This window comes from Mercenaria mercenaria, chromosome 3 (assembly GCF_021730395.1).
Source record: "Mercenaria mercenaria strain notata chromosome 3, MADL_Memer_1, whole genome shotgun sequence".
In the NCBI taxonomy this organism is placed as follows: Eukaryota; Metazoa; Mollusca; class Bivalvia; order Venerida; family Veneridae; genus Mercenaria; species Mercenaria mercenaria.
In genome coordinates, this window is record NC_069363.1 from 102,706,768 (window position 1) to 102,731,704 (window position 24,937).

Here is a 24,937-nt window from a genome sequence, read left to right on the forward strand (position 1 = left end):
CTTACAGCCAGGGGTGTAAGATGACTCATGTGCTGCAACTGTAATAAAATAGTGCAAAAAACATTTGTTCTAATTAATGTTTTCTACTATTTGAAGAATTTGGCATGCAAGAAAAAGTAAACTATGTACTAAACACAACAAGAAGCAATAGCAGACACATTTTCTGTTCAAAACTAGTAAACATTTGAAATCTTAATAGGAACTGTTGCTGTGTTTGAATTGACGTTATCTTGGGGATATGATAGCTATTTCGCGTCCATCAGAACATACTAGCCTACCGGGAGAATCACTGTCATACCCTTACCTATAAGTGATGCAAAATGAAAATTTAACTATTAAATACATTTTTAAATGTTCAATTTTAAGAGTACAAAGTGCAATTCTGCCTCACTTATCGTATGTTTAAATAAACGGATCATAATTCAAATTTTACCAGGCAACATTTAGTGACAGAATAAAAAACCCTCAGGTAAAAGGTTGCGCACTTTTTGCGTTTGTACTGTTTTAAAGTATCTGAATACGCCTATGTGAAATAGAGGATTGTATATACTTCCTTTTTTCTATTCGTCTAATTGCGCAATTTCGTAGCCGTGATTTATTTTGTACTACACCATTTAAGCTGCGAACGTTTTCCACAGAAGACACGGACATGATTTTATACTTAGCAATATTTCTACGTGTTGTCGTGTTCGCTTTTGCACAAGGTAAGATCGTTTTTTAAAACTTATGTTAATTGGTTTCATATCATTTTTTTCTGTTATTTAGAAAATTGCGCTTGCCTATTGATATGCAACTGCACCTATTTGATAGCATGGTCACGCCTATCTCATTTTATAGTTTGGAAGTATGGGGTATTGTGGTACGTTAATATTATTGACAAATTTCAATTGAAAAAAAAAAAAAAAGCCCTCCAGCCCTAAAGCTCATTTAAAAGGATTGTTAATTCCAGGTTTAACGACCATTTTTTACCAAAATGTTTACTGTAATAACTATACAAGATACAAGATACAAGATAAATTTTTTTTATTTAAAGTCGGTGTTAATATACAGACAACATTAGCTATGTATAGCTATTGACCGACATAAATAACAATAGTATATTTAATAACATAATAAATATGCACCTATTAAAACATTTACAACATTAGCAAATCAAAGTTTATAAATAGTACATGAGTTATACATACACATTGGTTAAACTTGAAATACATCTGTTAATCTTTGCATAGGCCTAAAAGCTAGTTAAAAGCAAATAGATGTTAAAACACTGAACTGAAAAAGAACACCAGTGCATTTTTAGAAAATGGTTTAAGACATCTACCACATCAAATCAGATTGTTATTGACTGGTTAACAGCTGTATTTCAGAAGTCAATAAAAGAAGCATTCTACTTAAGAACAGACCAAAAAATAAAGCAAATCACTGAACAACTAAAACGTGCATAATTAAATACAAGCAATCAGCACATGTGAATAATACTGAGTAAACTAAACACAAAATGTTTGACAGAGGGCGGAAAAAGCAAAAGTGAACATAACAGAAATTATATGAGAGCAACAAGAACAAAGCAAACAGCACATGCATAATACTAAGCACACTAGAAAAAAGAAGCCATATTGGTTATATATATATATGACTATAGTTCTAACAAAACCAGCACATAACTTATATACACGTAGCAGAAATAATATGCGAAATAAGATATCACTCGAGCCTACGGCCTTCGTGATATAGTTTTACGCATAAAAACTCAAAACACGAGTTATTCTGCGATAAATCACGCTTGCGAACTTATTATTTTTTTTAAATAACTGCAATACAGTGAAAACTACTGTGTCGAGTCTAAGTTCTTACACCATAAAGAAACCTTTATAGAAAATAGACAGTAAAAATTATTTTGAACCAATATTCGACGATCTATACATTTCTAAATTAAAAGTGAGAAACAAGTTATATCTGCTTAAAAAGTAGAGTAAATATTTGCAGGTCAATAAGGAGATGGTATGCAAATTTATGCTTGGAACAGATTTCGTTTAAAAATGGCCTTTTGTGCAAATTGTTAAAATCAAAATAATCCTTTCAAATGATAAAGCTTTAAACAATATAAGGATTTAAAAAAAGCTCTTTCTACACGCAGATATTCAATCCGACTTTCGAAACAGAAATATCAATATATACGTCACGTTATGCCAAGTGCTACTCAACCTTTATTGTTTAGACTAGGAAGTTTCTGTAGGGAAAGTTTTTAACCAAAGGCCAACATGAACTTATTTTAATAAATTCTATAATAATCACACAGCATCAGTAACGTGTATACACAACTCTGATCAGAAATAATTTTGTGAGGATTATAAAGATAACAAAAGGATCATGATGACCCTGGATCGCTCACCTGAGTAACAGTAGCTACATGTTTCAAATGTCAAACTGATACTTAAATACTAAGAAACAAGGTCAGTAGGTCTCATTCATGGTCACTGAAATTTAGTTTAAAGATCGGTGTGCAAAACAGCATATGTTGTCCAAATTTCAAGGCTGTATCTTAAAAACAAAAACATTTGGTTAATAGGTCACAGTTAGGGACACCTTATTACTTGGGGTCATCAGGTAATTGTAATTAAACAGTCTAGGAAATTTGATCAGATATATAACTCACAAAACAAGTGAACCGCGGGGATGGGCCTCTTTTCTCCCCAGGGATGTAATTTGAAACATTTTGTTAGAGAATCACTAGGCAATGCTACATACCATATATCAAAAGCCTAGGCCTTGAAATTCAGACACAAAGAATTTTAAAGTTTTTTTTCCCTTTATATGTCTATGTAAAACTTGGGACCCCAAAGGGGTGCTCTTTTCACTCCAGGTGCATAATTTGAACAATCTTCATAGAGGACCATTAGATGCCAAATATCGACGCTCTATGCCTTTTTTTTTTTAAAAAAGATTTTCCTTTCTGTTGCCGTGGCAATCAGAGTTCTGTGTGGAATTCAATTCTTTGAACAATTTTCAAAGAAGGTCATCCAGGAATCATTCGTTTGAAATTTGGTGTAAATATACTCCGTGGTTTTGAAGAAGAAGATTTTTTTAGAAATCTTTGACGAACGCACGACGGACGACGAACATTGAGCGGTATGAGTCTTTGGCTCACGTGAACTAATAAAACACGATAAAGTAATTTATTTTGGTAAATCCAGGCTACGCATCAGTCGTGCAAAATCAATTTGTGTGGTCGTTACAGCTCACGGTTGCTATTTGATGCGTACGTGCATAATATTATTCCTTTTTCTTCAACAAGCATAATTGGTGTCTACAATTTTCGCTTACTTAATAGTTGTATGTTGTTATTTTCAGACAAATTTTAGCAGACGCTCCTTCTTTATATATGTGCGACATATTTTTCAAAATGGTTGAAATTATACATTTATAGACACTAGTCTTGTTTTTTTTTCATTCAATTTACCACGGAAATAATAGTATGCACGGTTATCAACGTCTGTAGAAGTGTACGCGAAAGCAGGTTTCTGATTATTCATAACAAATAACTATATTCGAGGTTGACCCTTACAAAACTACAGTTCTTTGATGTTTTACCATCTAGTGGATAACGTATTGTCATTCAATTAGATATCTGATTGGAAATAAAGAAGATGACTAAATGCACTGTATCTTGAGGGTTATTGTAACCAAGGATTCAACTATGGCGTTGCTGCTCTCCCCTTTCAGCGTAAATGTATAGGTATACTATTGTCAGAAGTGTGTGCTTCAATACTTTGAAAATGTCCGTTTTTATAAAAAAAAAAAATATGTACTGTAATTTTTCACGTTGCTGAAGTTATTGTCGAACTGTTAGACACTGCGCATAAGTAGATCTATAAATGGCAGATTTGTTTGTTTGTTTTGAATTAACGCCGTTTTTCGACAGTTTTTCAGTTATGTAACGATAGGCAGTTAACCTAACCAGTGTTCCTGCATTCTGTACCAGTACAAACCTGTTCTACACAAGTAACTGCCAACTGCCTCACATGAATCAGAGGTGGATGACGAATGATTTCAGACACAATGTCTTTTATCAAATCGCCACGGAGAAAATACGGACCACACGAGGATCGAACTAACAACTCCGCGATTCATAGATCGGCGCTCTCCCCATTGAGTTAGGCGGGTGGTCATAAAAGTGGCAAAAGGAAGTACAGTGCATAACCTGTTAAATCGTAAAAAAAATGTTTTACATTTTAAATTTAATTTTACACATCGAAAGAAATGCTACTGTCGACCCCTTTACGAATCTGTATCGGATATAAACACTTGTGTTTTATCATTCAATACAGGCGTTGTCGAATAACGCATGTTTCTTTAACAAAACACAAGGAAGTTTCTTTAAAATGCTAAATATAAATAAAATATTAAACCATAAGCCAAAGACACTTATTACAGGTCATATTTCAAAAACATTATGTCTACTTATCGTTTGCAATCAGTAAACATTCAAAATAGAGAGTATTATTTATTTTACATGCCCTGGTAAAAAGAGAAAAGTCTATCCTTTGTGGATACCGTTTTAGCCCGGCTTATAAATCCTAAAATATGGCCGAACTATGCACATTTTAGTAGAGACTTAAGATAATACATTTCTTGGAGAACAATACCAGAAGATAAATTCTGGATATGGAACACTCGAATCAGTCAACCATGAACGCCTGGGCAAACTATTTTATGACGTCATCTTTAGGACTATTGAATTTGTAAAAATAATTTGATCATGTTCAGCAGCGTTTAGAATTTTATCGCCCTTTTCGAAATTTCTAATAATCTGGTGACAAAACAATTGGGCTATGTAGAGCTTCTCAAAGTTACATTATTTTAAGAATTGTCAAAAAAAGGTTACTTTTGGAATAATTTGTATGAACAGGGATAAATTATCTAAAATGACGTATCACATTTCTTAAACTTTACATCCTGTTTTCAAACAATGACAAGTGCTACTCAACCTTTACTTTTTTATAAAATAGTGTTATGAAAATAAGGAAACTTGTGTTCATAATTAGATTATATCGCTTTAGAATTCTTCCGACTATAAATGTCTTTTCTGGTCATTTTAAACTTGTCCAAACATACGGGAGATATGCCTCATATTTTGCTCATTCTAAATGTTGTACATTTCTTTCTTGTGGATACGAACTAAAATTCGTATTTATGTAAATTAAATAATCAATTCATACGTAATTCTTACTTTGAATTAAATTCTTTTCTATACTTTTGCAGCGATATATTACTTTATATGATATAACGAAGAACAATGCAGAGTGGTTAATTTCATGACTATTTCGTAACAGAGCTAGGTTAAGGGATGGCATATAAAATACTCAGAAAAGCAGACCCTTTTTAATTGTTAAAAAGCAAGAAACGTATATAAAACTGAAAGAAGAAATATTTCCTTCAAGAATATTTGTAGGTATAGGTCAGAGAGATTTTATTAGACATTTACGGATTAAGTCTACGTGGACTGTGAACACCTAGGACGATCGATTTTTCAAGGGGACCGTCTCAACATGATAATTTTAATTTATGTTTGGTAGGAAAACATTTCTATAATGATGGTAAGGTCTGGCTTAATATGTCACTGCACAGGATAATATTTGGATTTGTCTGTCCGTCCGTCTGTTCGCCAGAGAAATGTTTTGTTATACATATCGCAAAAAGTATTTGATCTAGCGTCATAACATTTTCCTGAAATGTTCTTCAATATTATAATTTGCGCATCTGCGACAAAGTTGAAAAGATGAGCTAGTCTGATCGCAATGTATCCGTATTCCATCGTCGTCGTCGTCCAACATGAAAAAATCTAAACTGGGTCAGTTGGGATCAAAATGTAGGTCAGCAGGTAAAACATTGTGAAAACTGTAGAAAACGTAATATCTTGCGTCCCCATTCCTTTGTTGTTATTATACGCCCGAAGGGACGTATTTTGGGATACCACAGGTGTTCATCTGGCTGTCTGTCTGTCTGTCTGTTTGTCTGTCTGTCCGTCTGTCCGTTAACAATTTCGTGTCGACTCCGCTCCTTTAAGGATTTTAAACAAACTTGAAACAAATGTTATCCACATCAGGAGGACGTGCAGAGCACCTGTATCAGGTGGTTTGCTTTAAGGTCAAGGTCACACTTAGGGGTCAAGGTCATATGACTTTGTTTCGTGTCCGCTCTGTAACTCTTGATCTGTATGAGGGATTTTAAATAAACATTGCACAAATGTCCACCACATCGAGTCGACGTGCAGAGCGCACGTTTTGGATGGCTAGATACAAGGTCAAGGTCACACTAAGGGGTCAACAGTTATATAACTTTGTTTCGAGTGCGACGTGTAACTGTTGAACTGCTTAAAGGATTTTAAAGAAACTTGGCACAAATGTTCACCACAATGAGACGACGTGCAGAGCGCATGGCTCGCTTCAAGGTCAAGGTTACACTTAGGGGTCAATGGTCACATGACTTTGTTTTGTGTTTATGTTGCTTTGCATTGCGGTGCTCTTGGTTTTATTTGGCATACCCATTTTTTGTTCACTTACAATATTTTTTTATTGAATTACTTCCCTTTTATGTTACTATAAATAGGTTATTTTGTAACATTTTTATTATTGGCCGTAGGGAAAAAGCCGATACCACTTTTCTGTGGTACAACATGGATGGTACCTGCAAAGTTAAGGTGTATTTTGACATATCTGTACCTGGTAATGATTTTAGTGGACTTAGAGTTGTTCGGGGAATTTCTTCCCTTTGTTGTCCTTTTCGTTTGGGCTTCAACAGTAAAGTTCTTTAAATTTTGCTCCCATCCCCTGATATAATCCTTCGGGCGTATATTGCCCTGCTTGGCGGAGCACTTGTTATTTCTGTATTATCCGCGTTAAAGACTTTGTATTCGTATAACTTTATTGTTTTAATTTGTCAGTAGTGGATGGACGAAGAGATGGACAGCTTTTTTACTAGATAAATGAACGGAAGATAGGAAAATAATCAAAATAAAACATCTTCCGATTTCATGATACTGTATTATGGCATAAACATGAATTAAATGAAATTCATTTCTTGTTGACAGTTTTCAGTTTATACACTCAATCCGTTATGTTTTCTTCTACACACAAGGGATGCACAGACATGTACGTAGAAACTAGGCCTTCAGACTGTTGAAAAGGTATTTCTATGATATGACCTATCGACTGACTTTTATATCCAAGATAACTGTATTTTAATTTTTTATACATTTAAAAAGAGAAATGTTCTGTCTTTGGACTAAATTTCATAAAGAAAATGTGGCATCTAGAGTAAGTATAAGGTTTTCAAAAAAGGTAGATAATTAAAAAATGGGACGACCTAGATTATGGTTCCTTGTCCCTACACTGCTTCTCACTGACTTCTATCAGTTTGTAAAGTATGAAATCTATCTTGCATAGTATTCGAGTTATGCCCCAAAGAAGGTTTAAAAATGGAGATTATTAAAAATGGGACCAACTACAGTTATGGTTCCTTGTCACTGCACTTCCTTTCAATGAGGTCTAACATTGTATAAAGTTACGACTTGGTATCTTCAATACTTATTTAGTTTATCATCTGGTCAAGAAGTGTCAAAAGGGAGATAATTCAAAGGTGTAACCACATAGAGTTATAATTTCTTGTCAAATCAGAGTTATGGGGATTGATTTTCCTTGTGTAGACTTCGATAGTAAATAACTATTTTAAGTTTCAAGTCAAAAGCTTTAATAGTAACAGAGATATTTGAAATTATCAAAAATTTTAACAAAATGATCTAAGTTAAAAAGGGGCATAATTCTGTCAAAATCCAAATCAGAGTTATGGGGATTGCTTTCCTTGGTGTAGATTTCGATAGTAAATAACTATTTTAAGTTTCAAGTCAATAGCTTCGATAGTAACAGAGACATTTGCCTTTATCAAAAACTTTAACCAAAAATTCTAAGTTAAAAAGGGACATAATTCTAACAAAATTGAAATCAGAGTTGTGGGGATTGTTTCTACGCGTGCAGACTTAAATAGTAAATTAGTATTTTAAGATTCAGGTCAATAGCTTTGATAGTAACAGAGATATTTGTCTTTATCAAAAACTTGAACCAAAAATTCTAAGTTAAAAAGGGACATAATTCTAACAAAATTCAAATCAGAATTATGGGGATTGTTTCTACGCATGTAGACTTAAATAGTAAATTAGTATTTTAAGATTCAAGTCAATAGCTTTGATAGTAACAAAGATATTTGACTTGATCAAAAAAATTAACAGAAAATTCTTAATTAAAAAGGGGCATAATTCTGTAAAAATTCAATCAGAGTTATGGGGACTGATTTTCCTTGTGTAGACTTCGATAGTAAATAAGTATTTTAAGTTTCAAGGCAACTGCTTCAGTCAACAGAGATATTTGACTTTATGAAAAATTTTAACCAAAAATTCTAAGTTAAAAAGGGACATTATTCTATCAAAATTCAAATCAGAGTAACGCAGAATGTTTTTCCTGGTGTAGACTTCGATAGCAAATCATTATTTTAAGTTTCAAGTCAGTAGCTTTGATAGTAACAGAGATATTTGACTTTATAAATAAATTTAACAGAAAATTCTTAATTAAAAAGGGGCATAATTTTGTAAAAATTCAAATCAGAGTTATGGGGATTGTTCTTCCATGTGTAGACTTCGATAGTAAATAACTGTTTTAAGTTTCATGTCAATAGCTTTGATAGTAACAGAGATATCTGACTTTATCACAAACTTTTATCAAAAATTCTAAGTTAAAAGGGGCATAATTCTATCAAAATTCAATCAGAGTTATGGGGATTATTTCTCCTGGTGTAGACTTCGATAGTAAATAAATATTATAAGTTTCAAGTCAATAGCTTTGATAGTAACAGAGATATTTGACTTTATCAAAAACTATAACCAAAAAATGCTAAATTAAAAAGGGGCATAATTCTGTAAAAATTCAATCAGAGTTATGGGGATTGTTCTTTCTTGTGTAGACTTTGATAGTAAATAAGTATTTTAAGTTTCAAGTCAATAGCTTTTACAGTAACAGAGATATTTGACTTTATCAAAAATTTTAACCTAACGGAGACGCCGACGCCGACGCCGGAGAGAGTGCAATAGCTCTACCTTTTCTTCGAAAAGTCGAGCTAAAAACAGGCACATCCAAATTTATATCACCTACCGCATAGTGATGATATAATAACTCAAACCCTTTTACCGTTATAAACACTTTTTCATATCGCGCATAATATAATTAAACTATGTTGAGACGGTCCCTTGAAAAATCTATCGCCTTAGGTGTCCACAGTCCACGTAGACTTAATCCGTAAATGTCTATTAGTACGGCGATGTTGCATACAGCTATAAACTGTTTGACAACATGCACTTACCAAATCTTCTAGCGTCATACTTAGACTTTTTCAGATACCTTTCAAATTACTACATGTACATATTTTTACTCATTTAGAAAAGTATATTGTTAGTAAAATGTCAAAATTACAGCTAATTGAAACATGCAATATCAAAGACTTCTATTCACATCAATGCCTCAACCCATTTAGAAGCGGCTCAATAAAAAACTTAATATATTTAAGTATCTAGCTCATATTTTATTGTTTATTGTAGTCATTTAAAACATTTGTTTAGAACTCTATTTTTAAAAGTGGCATGTGAGATAATGTTTTGACACGAACTAATGCAAGTTGATCCCGTTAAGGTAAAATATCCGGAAAGAAGATATGTGTGTTGTGTGTGTGTGTGGGGTGTGTGTGTGTGTGGGGTGGGGGTGGGGGAGGTACTCATCTGAATATACATTTTAACTGATGAATAAAACTGAGCATTTGCGCACGTTTGAAACGATTTACTTACTAAATTTCATTTTTGGAGTGTTTTTTACTTGTCAGAGATACATTATTCTGTTATATAAATTAATTAGAAAAAAATGTATGATGATTGCTTAATATTGTGGCGACTTTGATCTAACATATTTATATCAAACTGCATTTCACCAGTGAGATGATATACTGTGCTAGTCTGACTGTATATTTATAAATGTACTTTTACATATGTTTCTAAGTCAACAAATACATTACAATTTGGACAGCCTACCTCATTAGTATGTGTTAAAATTGCTTCTGCATTATAAACCATAAACCTATGTCTTTACGTAAAGGTGGAACAATTGCGGTACGGTAAATGTGTGTGTATCCGAATGTGACCAATGGGGAAAGTGCATTGTGACACCACATTAATACATTTGCTGTAGGGTTCTCGAAAAGTATAACTCCCAAAATATGTAAAATCAGACTGAAAATATTTGAAGTAGTAGTTATAAGATACACATCACCATCGTGGTTTACAAATTGATATGAAATACATGATTTTATTTCAAGCGCGTGTGAAGACTACCGCCTTTGTAAGCTAAACCTGTCCATATGTTTCATACCCAGATGTGAACCACTAAACCATAGTCTATTTCTTAAATGAAAGGGAGTGTAAGATGAACATAAGCATTTTTACACAACTTGGTTCTCTAAAACGATTGTATTTGATGAACTGAAATGAAATAAATAGTTCTATTGAAGTAAATTGGCTTTCCAAAACGGGGATACAAATATCAGAACGTTTGGATGTACGATTGCTTACAGACGTCGCGTCGTCACTCTTTTGTGATTACACTAGAGATAAGTCATAAGACACTTTCATGATGATGCATGCTAGTATAAATATATGCCGTAAGATGAAAAGTTTATCTATAAAAAAGTTAAAGTAATGCAAAACTGAATCAATGTAAATAATGTTAAAGAAAGACAAATAAAAAATGTGCTTATATGATATAAATAGCAAATTAGCAGTTTCCATTTTGGTATGTACTACATTGATGCGTTCGAAATACGCACCCCTAAACATTTAAAATACGAATATAATTAGCTGATTTTTATTTTACACTTTGGCCATATACCTATAGGATGATAGTTCAAAAACAACTGAAAGACGATAGGTCAATAACAACTCTGTGAGACTTTTTCATGCTTTGTGTGATTAAATTATGTTCTGATGTCAATTTTCTTTCAATCTAAAACATTCATTTGTCAGATATAAATACAGTTTGGTTAGCATAAGAAATAAATCGCGACTTCGTACTTTTCATTTGAGTATCGCTTTTATTACGTTAGTTTGCAAAAATATACAGAATGATACACACATCGTGCCGTTACAAAAAGAGTAAAAGAGCATTGTAAGATTTATAGAAACATTTCACTTAAAATATCACACCCATGTCTTTATATAAATCACGCTGTTAAAAATATCGCATTTTATTTTATGCTCTTCAGTGAAATACTGAAATTTATCGATGAAATAAAATTGATATTCTCACTGTTTCAAACAGTGAAAATATCATTTTTATTTTTGCACTGGTCTACGGAACTACACTTGAATGCGAAATAATATGAATTATAGATGATAGAAAATTCCTTGCAAAATATTCTTTAGTAAAGGTATAAATGTATATAAAATAACAGGATCATAAAGATTTACATTCTATTATAAATAAATGTAAAAGAAATCATGAAACATAATAGAACTATTTAGATTTTTTCTATAAAGATATTCTGACGTCACGGTATTATGACGTCTTGATGCGATGCACGTGACGTTGCGCGAACAAACTGGATATAATTTTGTTTAAACCATTAAAAAGTATATAAAATGAATAGAAAATTTGTTTGTTTCAGTGTAAGATTGAAACATATTTCACTCGTGAACACCATAATTTACATGTTCACTCGGTGAATATATTTCGATCTTACACTAAAATAAACAAATATCCTCTATTTAAATAGATATATTAAAACATTTTGGTTCAATTCCTGAACTGTGATAAATCAGGTGAAAACCCACTCGACGGCCTTCTTTATTTTCATTCTTACATGGTCATTGAAATCACATGATAAAATTTTGCTGGGCTTCATTTATCTAAGTAGTAATAAACCGCACGTCATGTCTTCATTTGAGGTCAAAATAGACTTCATAATGCTGTCTTACTGGTCCGCGCGTCAACCGTTGTTTATCGCAGAGTCTAACACAACCGAATTCATTTTCCTATCTGATTATTGTGTATTTTTATATATCAATACATTTTCCTGACGTCACAGTTATTACGTCCGTCGCACAGGAAACGAAATCAACACAAAATAGAAAATAGGCAAATACTAGCATTTGATGGGTATCGTCAAGGATGTACTTCAATGTCCTTCGTAACGTGTTAGAATCGAAACAATATAACCTTAGGACGGCCAGCTGTATATGTATGTTTTTGACAACACAGTAAATGACGTCACTCGACCTTCAGCTATTTCCGGAAGTAAATAAAATGAAAGTAGAAATGTTAAACTTGAAAACTGCATTTTTATTCGTAGATAGTCAAGGGTCACGCGCAGGGGTCACCCCGTCTAAATGTATGCGCGTGGACTTAAAAGGGCTATCAGACGCTAATACGTTTTAGTACGTTAAGGCTGTGGAAAGGATATCAAAATTAGTGATTTGCTCTTCATAGTTTGTCATCTGACTACTTTCTTCTTTGTTTAGCTGCATCCAAATCCAGCTATGTCAGAATGTGCAATTTATTGAATGGTAAAATCGCAATGAATGATTCCACTCAATTATTCTTTATGAGACCACGAACCGTTTGATCTAAATACATAAGTGCCTGGATACTTTTAACTAACCAATATTATAACATATAAATCACGGTAACGCGACAAATATGCACAATATATTTCCATTTACCGACTGCCTCCCTTTTAATTGTGTTAACTGATTATTTTTCAGAAAAATGATATAGTCGATCGCGGATAATGTCACAAAAGTGTAATAAGTGTTGTTTTAAGGGTTTTGTATTGAAAAATGAGTATTACTTTACAAACATTTTACGGTAATTTTGATAAAAAAGAAGGACCGGTATCTCTTTATAAACCACGATGAATATTTTTTTCTTTTTCTGAAATATATTATTTGTTTACATTATTTCAATTTTGCATTCCTTTAAAGATAAATTATATAACAATTTTGTCAGGATTCATAAATAAATATAACTACTAAGAGCATGTTTGCCAAAATAACGGAAGTCATTGTGCATGAATTAGCTTGAAAGTAAACCTGCTTTTGAAACTATAAATAGAAAGATATTAACACAAAACCCTTAAATCCCCAAAATCTTAAAGTTTTATTAAAAATTGAGCGAAATATGACGATTTAAATTTGAAAAGAAATTTGCTGAAAATATGCTTATATGAGTTGTCTGCCCCTGACAAGAGAAGGTGCGAAAAGTCAGTGTTCCATATCCAGATTTCTATTTCACATAACCTTCAATCATTTTATGTTCATGGCTTGTCTCTACTAAAAAGTGCAAGATCGAATGACTTATAAGCCGGGCTATTTATCTTTTGAAAATCAGCTTTTCTCACACAAATGCCATCACCAAGAATGTCACAACTGGTAACGTTGATAACGCTCATTTCACCTATACGTTTATATATATATATATTATATGAGTGTAGAGATGTGTAGCAATGAAAGAGTTGATTTACTATTTACTTTCAATATTAAAAAAACTTCAATAGTGTTGCAATAATTATTTAGTTGATTAGGTAAATGATTTAAGGATTTAATTAAGGATTTAAGTTGAAATTTCTCATACCCCGAGAAGTAGAATAATTCATATAACTATAAGTACATCTCTTTCAAAAATGGAAACCCGACCCGTCACATAATTGTCTTCTCAATGAATGAGCTTATAGATATACTTGGTTAATAAATTTCTGCTTTTAAATCTATGCAAAAGATGTCGTATCGATTTTATTTGGTATAATCTGTTTCTTTCTTCACTTCACTACTTTATGTTTAAGAACGGAATAATATGATATTGTGACATAGTAGTATGTTTAAGAACATTTGAAAAACTATATATACAAATGACTTTAACAATGATAATAACCCTACAAGGAAGATATTGCAGTTAAGCCCTTATTTGATCAAAAACAGATAAACAACAAAAGGTTTTAGACAACTGATCGATCTACAGACATATCTGCCTACCTACCTACCACTCTACCGACTTTATCTGACATAGTTTCGTTGAAAGTTAACGTAATTTGTTACATGACACATGGCGACAATTCAACTTTGTTAAATGAGTCTGAAAACTGAATTTCTTTACAATTGCTTGCTATATATTTAAGTTTATCGTCTGTTACTTTTGACGAATATTTCTTCGTACATTAAACATTGTTTTGAAATTTCTTTTATACTGCTATCTCACCTGGATGATTAGGATTGTCCAGTGTCCGCTGTTCATCACTCTTCGCAAACATTTTGATTTAAGCACCTTCTCTTTTGAAACTACTGACCAGGATTTCACCAAATTTGGTATTAATTATCCTTGCATAACTATATCTCCATTTCGTTAAAATTATTACTTTTACCTGAATTTAAACGACTTCAACCATTGCATTTTTTTCACATGTACATCTTTTTCCTCTAAATAAATAAACATGTTAAAGAATGAATAAAATATCAGGAAAATGTCACGGCTGTACTCTTTGTAATTTTTTAAGTCACCTTATGGAAGAGAAAGCTTAAACACTTTACCTGCAGCTAATCTTAAGCTCACAACTGATAGTCTTAAAGCTGTTAGATATGTAATAGTAAACAAAAGGTCAAATCGTAGATCGTTTCTGTTTAGAAACAGACAAAAGACATAAAGTGTTATTACAGAGTGAGTATCTAACGACTGATGCCAGTCTAAATTTTTATTTGATAATATCTTCTATTGGAATAGTGTTAGTGTATATTGTATCCAGAAAGGCAATCATTTTGCTGATAATGAAAATCATTCATACTGAAATGTGATAGATGTTACAAAAACAAAAGAACGGACATGTAAGCTGTGATTTGAAGATATGACCTCAACAAATGAATCAATATCATGTATCTCAATTACGTGTAGCATGAAGACAACACGTAATTGAGACCTATGATATTTATTCATTTATTGAGGTCATATGTTTATGTATGACCTGGTGGTCCGTGGTTTGAATCCCGGTCTAGGCACTTGAAATTCACGAGATGCTGTCGAATGTCTCCCACCTACCTAAGAGTCCAGTACTGGTTCACGACATCGCGTGTTCAGTGATATACAGAAGGATGCTAAATAACAAGACTGTCTATTTTAAGGACTCTCTCTCTCTCTCTCTGTAGCTCTCTCTCTTTTTTTGTTCTTGTGACTTTCTCTCGCTCTGTCCCTCTGGTCTGATCGCTCTATAATGATGAATTTTGCGCGCTTAGTGGCTGCCTTTCTACGATGCAGAGCGCCATTTCTGACTATTTGTCTTATGTTTTATGACTATAAAGGTTTTGTGTTGTATTTAAAAACAGTGGCATATAAAATCATTAATATACACTCGATATATTTAAGTATGTCTTTATGACATATTGAATCACAGCAAAAATGTATCAAAATGGAAAAACTTAAATAAGTAAAATATACTGGACACATGTTTGAAGAACAAAAACCGGTAGAGCCTAATCCTTATAGAAACTTCCTTTATACTTTTTTTTTAAAACTTTTGGCAAACGACCAGCAGACACACTCCTCCGTCGTCCGTGTATCCAAACTGTCTTTTGGAAGCAATATAAAAGAACAAACAATTTAGATAAAAGACTGACACTGCTGTAATTCCCTTCTCCACCATTTTTAAAGGAACCACAAGCACCTGCTAGCTGAAGTATAATTGAAAATTTACGTCGTACCCTTTAAACTAGAAGCAGTTCGATGCTAAATAGTTAAACTACAGTTACAATTATAGTAGGTGACCAAACTAGGCAAATTGTGAAATACATGGGTTTTATCGTTCAGTCTTTATAAGGAAGTACTTTCGGTCGGTTTTTACTTTATTTGTGTTTATGAATACAAGAATCATTTAAGTAAGAGTAACCATGCGTTTACTGCGGATTCAGTTTGGTTCTCGTGCATTATTTTACTTGAATCCACAGTTACAAACAGGAAGATGAGGATTACGAGCAAATGAGCTTCCTGGACAGTGGCTGATTGAATGAGGGGAATAAATCCAGATTTCTAATTACAATTTGAATTTATAGGAGTTCTCCTCCTTGCTATTGATATGCATTGCATTGCACGTAACCAGTTCATTCACTTTACTGTTGTAGAGCTTTTATTGCATATTGTCAATCAAATATGTTTAATCTGTGCATTAATAAAGCAACTGAAATTAATGTTACAGACTTTTTACCTAAGCTGCTTATTTTCAAATGTATAGAATATACAATTGTATAAAAGTAAATGCATGAATTTAGAGCTGTATTATAAATGCTTAAAATTTGTTATTTTCTCTAACGAAAGTATAAGGTGGCATTTGTTTATTCTTCTTAGTCATTATACTGCATAATTTAAGAAAAATATTTCATTAAGCTTCTTCTGAAAACTCTGCTCCAAAATATATTCAAGTGAAGTTTAGTTTTGCACTTAGATATTATCATGCATTTATCAAATTAACTTATTTACGATAAGTACATAGTATAACGTATGTTTACCATAGTTTAATTTTCCATGTTTCACATTTGTTGCACATTTCCAGGCACATTCTGTTTAAAAGTTAGTTTAAGAGTTAAGTTTTTATCTTAGTCATTATGCTGCTTTTATCAATAGTCTACCTGCTTACTATACGTACAAATTCAAATAGTATTTACCATAATTCTAGTTTTGCATTTCTATTATTAAATTGCATATTTTCAACACAAATCTATTATAGCTTGTTGCTAAAAAGTATCTCATACTCTCGTGGCGATGTATTCCACCAGGAATGATGTATTGATAGTGGTTAATATCAGTTGCTTCACACTTGACCGAAAATAAATTAGTATAATCTTGCTAAAAATTCGATCTAGTCTGTCCAGGAAATGATCTTTCATCTTCTTCATTTTTTTCTTTGAAATTTTTACACCCAGCATTTCTTTACGTACAGTTTAGTTTTTTATTAGTTTGTCTCCAGCTGACAAATAGTTCCCTTTTCTGCCCTTTCAATGTGGTAATACCCACTACATTTAACACTACAGCCATTAGTTAATTCTCCATACTGGAAACAGGTAAAATGCTCACAAAAGAAACTACTACCAAGTACGACAAAACACCACCACTTCAAAAAGTTTAAAATCATTTTTAACAGGTCAACACAAGAAAGCTCATACCCTAGTAGTTTAAAGCTAGCAAATGTAATGCCATTGTTTAAAAAGGATGAAAAGACATTCCATCCAAATATAGACCGATTTCTTTAATCAGTTGTCTTGAGAAGACCACGCGAAGAGTAATTTTCAAACATTTATACAATTATTTTCTCTAAAAGAACCTAATTTATAAAAATCAGTCAGGTTTTTTTAAGGTCATTCAACAGTATATCAACTAATTGATATGTACTACCAAATATGTAAGGAATTGGATGATAAAAACACCTGCATTGTTTTTGTGATGTATCAAAAGCATTTGACAGGTTCTGGCATTCTGGTCTCTTACACAAACTAAGACAGTATGAGTTTACTGGCAAACTTAAAAAAAGATTGAAAGCTATCTAAGCAACAGAATGCGAAGAGTATTTTGTAGGATCTTCGTTTTTTGAAACAAAATATATAAATGCTGGTGTCCCCCAAGGCTCTGTGCTTGGCCCTCTCTTATTTCTGATATTTGTCAACGACATTGCTGATTCTTTAGTAAGTACTTCGACTTTTTGCTGGCTGGCAGTATCATCTTTCAATACAAACACAAACACAAATGATTCTGCCTGGTTATGACAAATTGGTAAATTTTAACCCAATAAAACAGAATTTGTAACTTTTTTTTGGCTGAAAGAGAACTCATAAAATTAGTCTTCACTGACACTAGTTTTGTCTTCTGGTCAACACAATAAGCACCTTAGGGTAATGTTAAGTAGCGATGGTTTTGGTTTAAACAATATTTGATTAATCACAATTCATTTACAACATGTACGTATATCAAAAAGGCATACAGGATTGAGAAGGAAGCTGAAAGCTCATTTGAAACTCTCTCCTTAAATACTGGGTATCATGTTAAATCACGGTAACGTATAAAGTGACTGAAAATATAAATTGTTTGCAGTTTATTCATCTTCATTTGTTTTATTCTTATTATAGGTTTTTAAGTAACAACCATGTTACGCGCATGAACGCAAAAACAAATAGAAAATAATATAACATTAATTTTAAAAGTAATATGTTGTCGATATAGATCTATTAGTTGTACTAAATTGTGTATCTCTTTGTGGCAAAGAAAGGAGGTAGGAGGCGAAAAATAGGAAATTAGAGAAGAAATGAGTTGAGTGGTCGCTTTACGGACTAGCTTGGATTTGCACTTTGTCTATATACCGTGTGTAAATGTATATGGGTTAGTATGGCAGTGCATAACAATTATGTTTAGAATCTCTTTGTTTTTTGCATGCACTTTTGTATGTGCAGGAATATTGAGCTGTTGTGTGTGTTTGTAATCAAGGTATCACCATAAAGCAGTAGGTGTAAAGTAACAGTTGTTAGTGGTCTGATATTGTTGAAGAGTTCAGTGCGTTCTATGATATATTTTGGACAAAGAAAGAAATAATGGTAGGTGTTTTCAACTTCAACACATATACACAGAGGACTGTTGACAATGTTTTCAGAAAAGAGGTGTTCATTAGAGAGCCACAGTGAGTCCGAAGCCTACTGTGCAGTATTTGATATTTGCGATCTCCAACACAGTAATGACAAGGAGGTTTGTGTATGTCGGCAAAGAGTCTCCTTTTGAAGACTGACAAAGTTGGAGAGTTTCGAATGTCCGGTGGTAATTGGTTCCAGTCAGTTATAGTCGATGGAAGGAAGTAGTTAGCAAAAAGTTGAGTATTACATTTAAAGTTTCTGGTGTTGCTGGTATTTCTAAGATTGTATGGAGAGGCCTGACCAACGGTGTGAGGAACTAGTGTAGATAGATACTCTGGAGATAGAAGAATATACATTTTATAGAATAGAATGATTTTGTGTTTATGTCTTATGGTTTTAAGAAGGATCAAATCCAGTGGCTGTATAGAGATTTTCAAATGAGATTAGCTTGGTTGCATCGGTGATAATTCGACAGGCTCCTGTTTCTTGTTGTTGGGTAATATTGCTCCAGACTACGTCCGAATACTCCAGAGTGGCCTTATGAATGATCGATAAATAGTTTCAAGTGCTTTTCTATCTAGAATGAATTTCAGGGATCTCATGACGTTGATTCGTTTCCAGGCCTTTTCTTTGATGTTTTCTATATGTTCATGCCAGCTTCCGTCGTTCGAAAATGTAATTCCAAGATGATAGTGGGAATCAACTTCGTTTATTTGGAAACCATTCATAGAGAGAGAAGAGGATGGATATATTAGGTTTGTTCAGCTTACGTGATATGAGAAGAGTCTCTGTTTATCTTGGATTAAAATCGACCAACCGATCATTCGCCCAGTTGGTGATTTTCAGAAGAAGAACGATGGTATTTGCCATGAACATAAATCTAATATCCCTTATTAAACACCTAAAGTCCTATGTTCAATGAAATATTAAAATTCAAAATAAAACGTGCTACACTTAATCAAATCTACAATTCCTATCTAAGACCTATTTTAGAATACTAGTAAACAAGTTTTGTCTAAATTAATACATTTTTAAGTGAAATGGCTGGGTGTCTCTTACAAATAGAAGTGAAATGCAAAAGCTAATATTAGTACATGTATACAAAGAAAAATATGGTTTATTACCAATAGAACTCTCTGACTTATCTTCTCCGAAAGTTATTGAAATTAATCCTTATAACTTGAGAAACAACTCAAACTTTTCAACAGTTCAAAGACGTAAAGAAATTGCCAAATCAGTGATCCCTCTTTTAGTAAACTATGGAATAAACTGGACCAAATACTCGAGATACACCATGAAGGGATCATTTCAAATCGTCATTAAGGGCCAATTTTAAACCACCTAAGGTACCAGGATATTTTCTATGTGGTGAAAGAATCTCTTCCGTTTACCATGCCCGAATAAGAAATCAGTGCAGCAATATAAATGCAGATCTGTTTGAAACTCATTTAACACAAAACCCTACATGTGACTGTGGTAGTGACATTGAAGATGTTGAAGAAATTTTTTCAAGTGTAATCAATTTACTTTACAGAGACATAACTTATTTTGGGCTACTAGAATCTTTCATCCTTTGAGTACAGATAAGCTAATTTTTAGAAATGAACAACTGTCAGATGCTGAAAATGAATTCATCAAAAATACTGAATCAATCAAATATTGATAGAAAATACAGGAATCGATTATTAACCATATTAATCATTAATGCAGAGCAATTAAATTAAAAATGTTAAAACGGCAAGATGTAGCAAGATCAGGAATCGAACCTTAGATCGTCCCATAACTATGCTCAGGCAAAGTCTAGGCTGCTCATCCATCTGAGCTATCTTTACAACTTGCAATTTTGTTGACAAATTACAAATGTAACATTTTTTTATCACTACCTTATTGACAAGTTACAAAATTAGCATTTTATTTGTAGTATGTAACAAAAAGGCGCATGTCCTTAATTTTGCATTTTAATTTATCAGAACACATGCGTTAAAATGTCAGCATCATTAACCTTTAGCATGCTAGATAAATTGTCGTCTGCTGGAAATGTCGTCTGCTAAAATTGTAAAGTTCATTCAATTTGCTCCAAAAATGGAATAAATATTGTCAGAGTAGCAAACAGCTTGGAACCTGATCAGACGCCGATTTAATCGGCGTCTGATCTGGTTCCAAGCTGTTTGCAAAGGCTGTTAAATTCGCCTGCAGCAGGCTAAGGGTTAATGTAATTAGAGATATGTACGAAACCGGATTACATTGTTTATCTTTCTACTGCTGCAAATAAATGTTTGAGTCAGCCTTGAAAATTACATTGAAATGTGAGCACTAAATAATTGATAAAATTAAATACAATGTATCCTTAAAATAAAATACTTATTTCGTAAACAGATATCACAAAATAAACACTGATATTATTTGAATTAAGCGTGCTATTTAAATGTGAATGTATTTATGTTTGACGTATCTAGCTTTACAACACATTTCGATGTCCTGAATGTATTTATTTATTTTGATTGGTTTAATATCGCCCCGATCCAATTATGGGTCATATGGTAATTTTCCAGTTTTTATGATGAAGGAGACCCCAGGTGCCCTTCCATGCATTATTTCATCGTGGGCGGGCACCTGGGTAGAACCACCGATTTTCCGTAAGTCAGCTGGATGGCTTCGTCATATGAAGAATTCAACGCCCTGAGTGAGGCTCGAGCCCACATCGGTGAAGGGCAAGTAATTTATAATCATCGTATTTAACCACTCGGTCACGGAGGCCCCCGATGTCCTGAAAATCCTCAAAATAAATGAACTAAGCTTGTACACAAGCAAAATAATTGTTGCCAATCCGCTTACTTTAAAAAGCGTTCGAAATAATTTATCTGCAATCCAAAACACTAACAAGGAAGTTATACACACGTGTAACCGTAATATAGTTTCATGTCGTGACAACGATTACAAAAGCACTTGAAAATTAAATAATCTCTTGATAGATAGCAGAGTTATGATTCGGACACGAAACAGACGTGTTAAATTTTGATCTCAACTCAGCCTGTAATATTGACATTAAAGCTAAGGGTCTGAAAGATTCACATGACACATCGTCTAAGTACTGGGAATATATTTAGTGAAGTTATATTACAGGAAAGAAACCCTGATTCAATTTGATCCCAAAGTGTGACCTAGACCTTTGTGCTATGGATCTTGGTTTGCGCATGACACGTTATTATTATCATCATCATAATGGGAAACACATGTGCCTAGTAATATTAAATCACGGGATGAATGGCAAAAGTAATGGACTAATTTCGAAGGTATGGACAGAATGACAGAATTTTGAACGGAAGACGGAATGACAGATGGACAACAGACGAAAAGGTGCAATCCTGTTGTCATCGAAACTGGGTTTTAATGAATATAGTAGGATAGAAACGGAAGAGTAGATGTGAATTTCTGCTTTTCCTTATTGATATCGAAGTAGTATTTGAGCAATCGACAAAATATTTTGTTTTAAGGCAGCAGTCTTATTCTTGACTGTTACAAAGTACGAATACATGAGTTTTCTAGATTGATTTTATTGTGTAGAAATTTTACGAGGATTCAAATGATGGCTGCTTGTATTGAATATTTTTAAGGTATTACATAGTTTCCATCTATGATACATATTTATCGTCGTAAATAATCCATGTAAAAAGTTTATATTGCCCGGCGATATCATGAAATAATTAAGTTTTTGAATGCGATTCCATTCTCAATCAAATGTCAGTTAATTAAAATATAGCGTTCTTATGCCTGTTTATGGTAAACAAGGGCTATTAAAGCAGTTATATGTACCTAGACTGATTTTTTTTTACTTCAAACAGGCGGAGTACCTGACAACTTTCTGCTATTCACAGATTCAAACAGGGATGCCATATACCGAATGGATATTGCTACAATGAGTTATATATCAATCCCAGTTACTCGTGTAAGCAACCCGATTGCCATAGATTATGACTATGTAGAGAATCGTATATTCTGGACTGATGTTGTTCTTAAGCAGATAAATAGTATTCACATGAATGGAACGTCTGAAAGAACAATCAAGACTGTACCAGGTACTTTTTTCTACTTACCTATGAAACTATTCGTCGTCAGCTGAATTGATCTTTCAGAAAACATGATCTTACATTTGAATTATCATTTTTAAAATTGCTTTTGGTCAAAATGCTTTTCGTTTGTACTTTTGGTATTTAATGAAGCGTGGAAATATATATTTTCTTTTTTGAATTACTTGTAGTTTATGACCAAATGAGGCTCTTATCTTTGGAGAGCATTTCAGTTTTTTTTATTATCATATTGCTCTATGTAGTGAACTGGTTCGATTTTAGTGTTTTCTTTACATATATTCAAGTGAAAAATGTTAACAAACAAACATTCATATTTTCAAGAAGCACTGAAAGTGAAGTATTACATAGTTTCGTCTTTGTCTTCCGTTTACGAGTAGACAATCCTGTTGGGATGTCTTCATACCCCGTGTTCATCTGCTAACGGTCGGTGAAAAAAATTGTATTTACATATAGACTTATGTGCACGGATGTTTAATGTCCTGGTGTCAGGGCCGCGTTTATATTGAACTTCTCAATTGTCTTTGTGTCTGTAACTTTGCTGGAGAGTTGATTCTAAAGAAGAAGAGTTTATACAGTTTATATCTGATGTTGTGTGTTGGGTACTCTGGTACGGTTGCCATTCAGTCTAACAAGGCGACATGACCTCTCGACTCGATGTTCTGGATCTTTAAACATATTTGTCGCAATAATTTGTATTTTGGATGTATAAATGATATGATGTATAAACACAGCTAGTGTTCGATTCTATTTCCCTTTCTCTTTCGGTTGTTGCTGTAATTAAAGCTGAAAAAATACTGTAAATGGTAAGATTTGAGTACCATCCCTTAAAATGAATTAATTAGTCATATTTGGATCCCAGTATCCCGCATTATACCTGATACAATGTTTAAATGGAAAAAAAGAATTGCACTTGTAGTAAAGAATCATAGAAATTATACTGAGCTGAAACTGTAATTATGATAGCATAGGCTGAACATCTATCTAATATGACTTGCATGTTGTTAATTTAGTTAAATCGTCTGACTGGAACATCTACAAAAAGTCAGTTACTAGTAAGTAGTTCCAGCCTGTGAGAATAGGCTAAATATCATCACTTGCATGTTGTTACTTTAAAGTATTGAGTGATATGCCTGATCCCTGATTTAACAGAGACCTCAATGATTAGAGTCAATCAATGACAAACTAATAAGTTAGGCTACGTAGCCGGAGGCAAGCTGTATATATGAGATATACAGGTCTCACAAGGTTTGCGGTTTTAGGATGACGGCTAGTCTAAGACATAGTCACATTAGTAATTGAATCAATTTCATTGCTAAAGGTATAAACAATTTCAAGCGGGCAAGATATCAGTGGTGTTGCAAGGAATAACATGCGAGGTCCTCTACCACCTGGATGACGCATCCTTGCTGTTTTCCTCTGAACTTGTTCCAGTACGTAGATCTCAATTGAGCGGCTCAATCCCTTGTAGCAAAGCGTATTCCCGGCCGCACAATGGCGATATTAGTACTCGCCTTCGTTGCACCGTATTAATCCGACCCTTTAGAGATGCAGTGGAGATGTGTAGCATTTAGGTCAAGTCATCGCTGACAGGGAGCCCCATCTACTGTTGTCTGCAATCTGTTATGCACGGTTGTGGACTGTATAACTGTGTAGGATATTTCATCCAATAGCATTTCGTGTCATAAATACGCAGCAGCTTGCACTTCGTGGGATGGAATTTCGTCTACAGTTGCTCTAATGCCCCGAGAACTGACATGTCCCTCAGTAGGAGATCAGACTTCTACTATGTCTTGATGAAGCATAGAGGTGATTACCCAGGCCGGCAAGTCATTAATATGAGCGAAGAATAACTGAGGACCGTTCCTTGTGCACTGTGAACCCCCGTCAACTTTTGTTGATAATTCACTGTCAAATAGTATCCTGCTTACGTCCAGCCAGGAAGGAATTGATCCATTTGAATGTGTTACATCGCCGCCGTATATTATTGCGAGAACTGAACTAGGATAGCTCTTGTTGTTTCTGGGATTAGATAAGTATTCTTCACCGGTCTGAGAGGATGAGCGGTAATATGGTACGATGTTTATTTTTTTCCTTGATTTGATATCCGTCGTTT

General features: G+C 33.4%; 1 protein-coding gene across 1 annotated transcript in view; it reads left to right on the forward strand.

Moving 5' to 3' along the window:
* The first annotated feature begins 610 nt into the window (after positions 1-610).
* Positions 611-24,937, forward strand: part of LOC128556010 (fibropellin-1-like) — a 72,384-nt gene continuing 48,057 nt past the window's right edge. The window contains exons 1-2 of the mRNA XM_053539892.1: positions 611-704; positions 22,579-22,812. Of these exons, the coding sequence (XP_053395867.1) occupies positions 650-704; positions 22,579-22,812 (289 nt within the window). The 5' untranslated portion in view covers positions 611-649. The remainder of the gene's footprint in view (positions 705-22,578; positions 22,813-24,937) is intronic.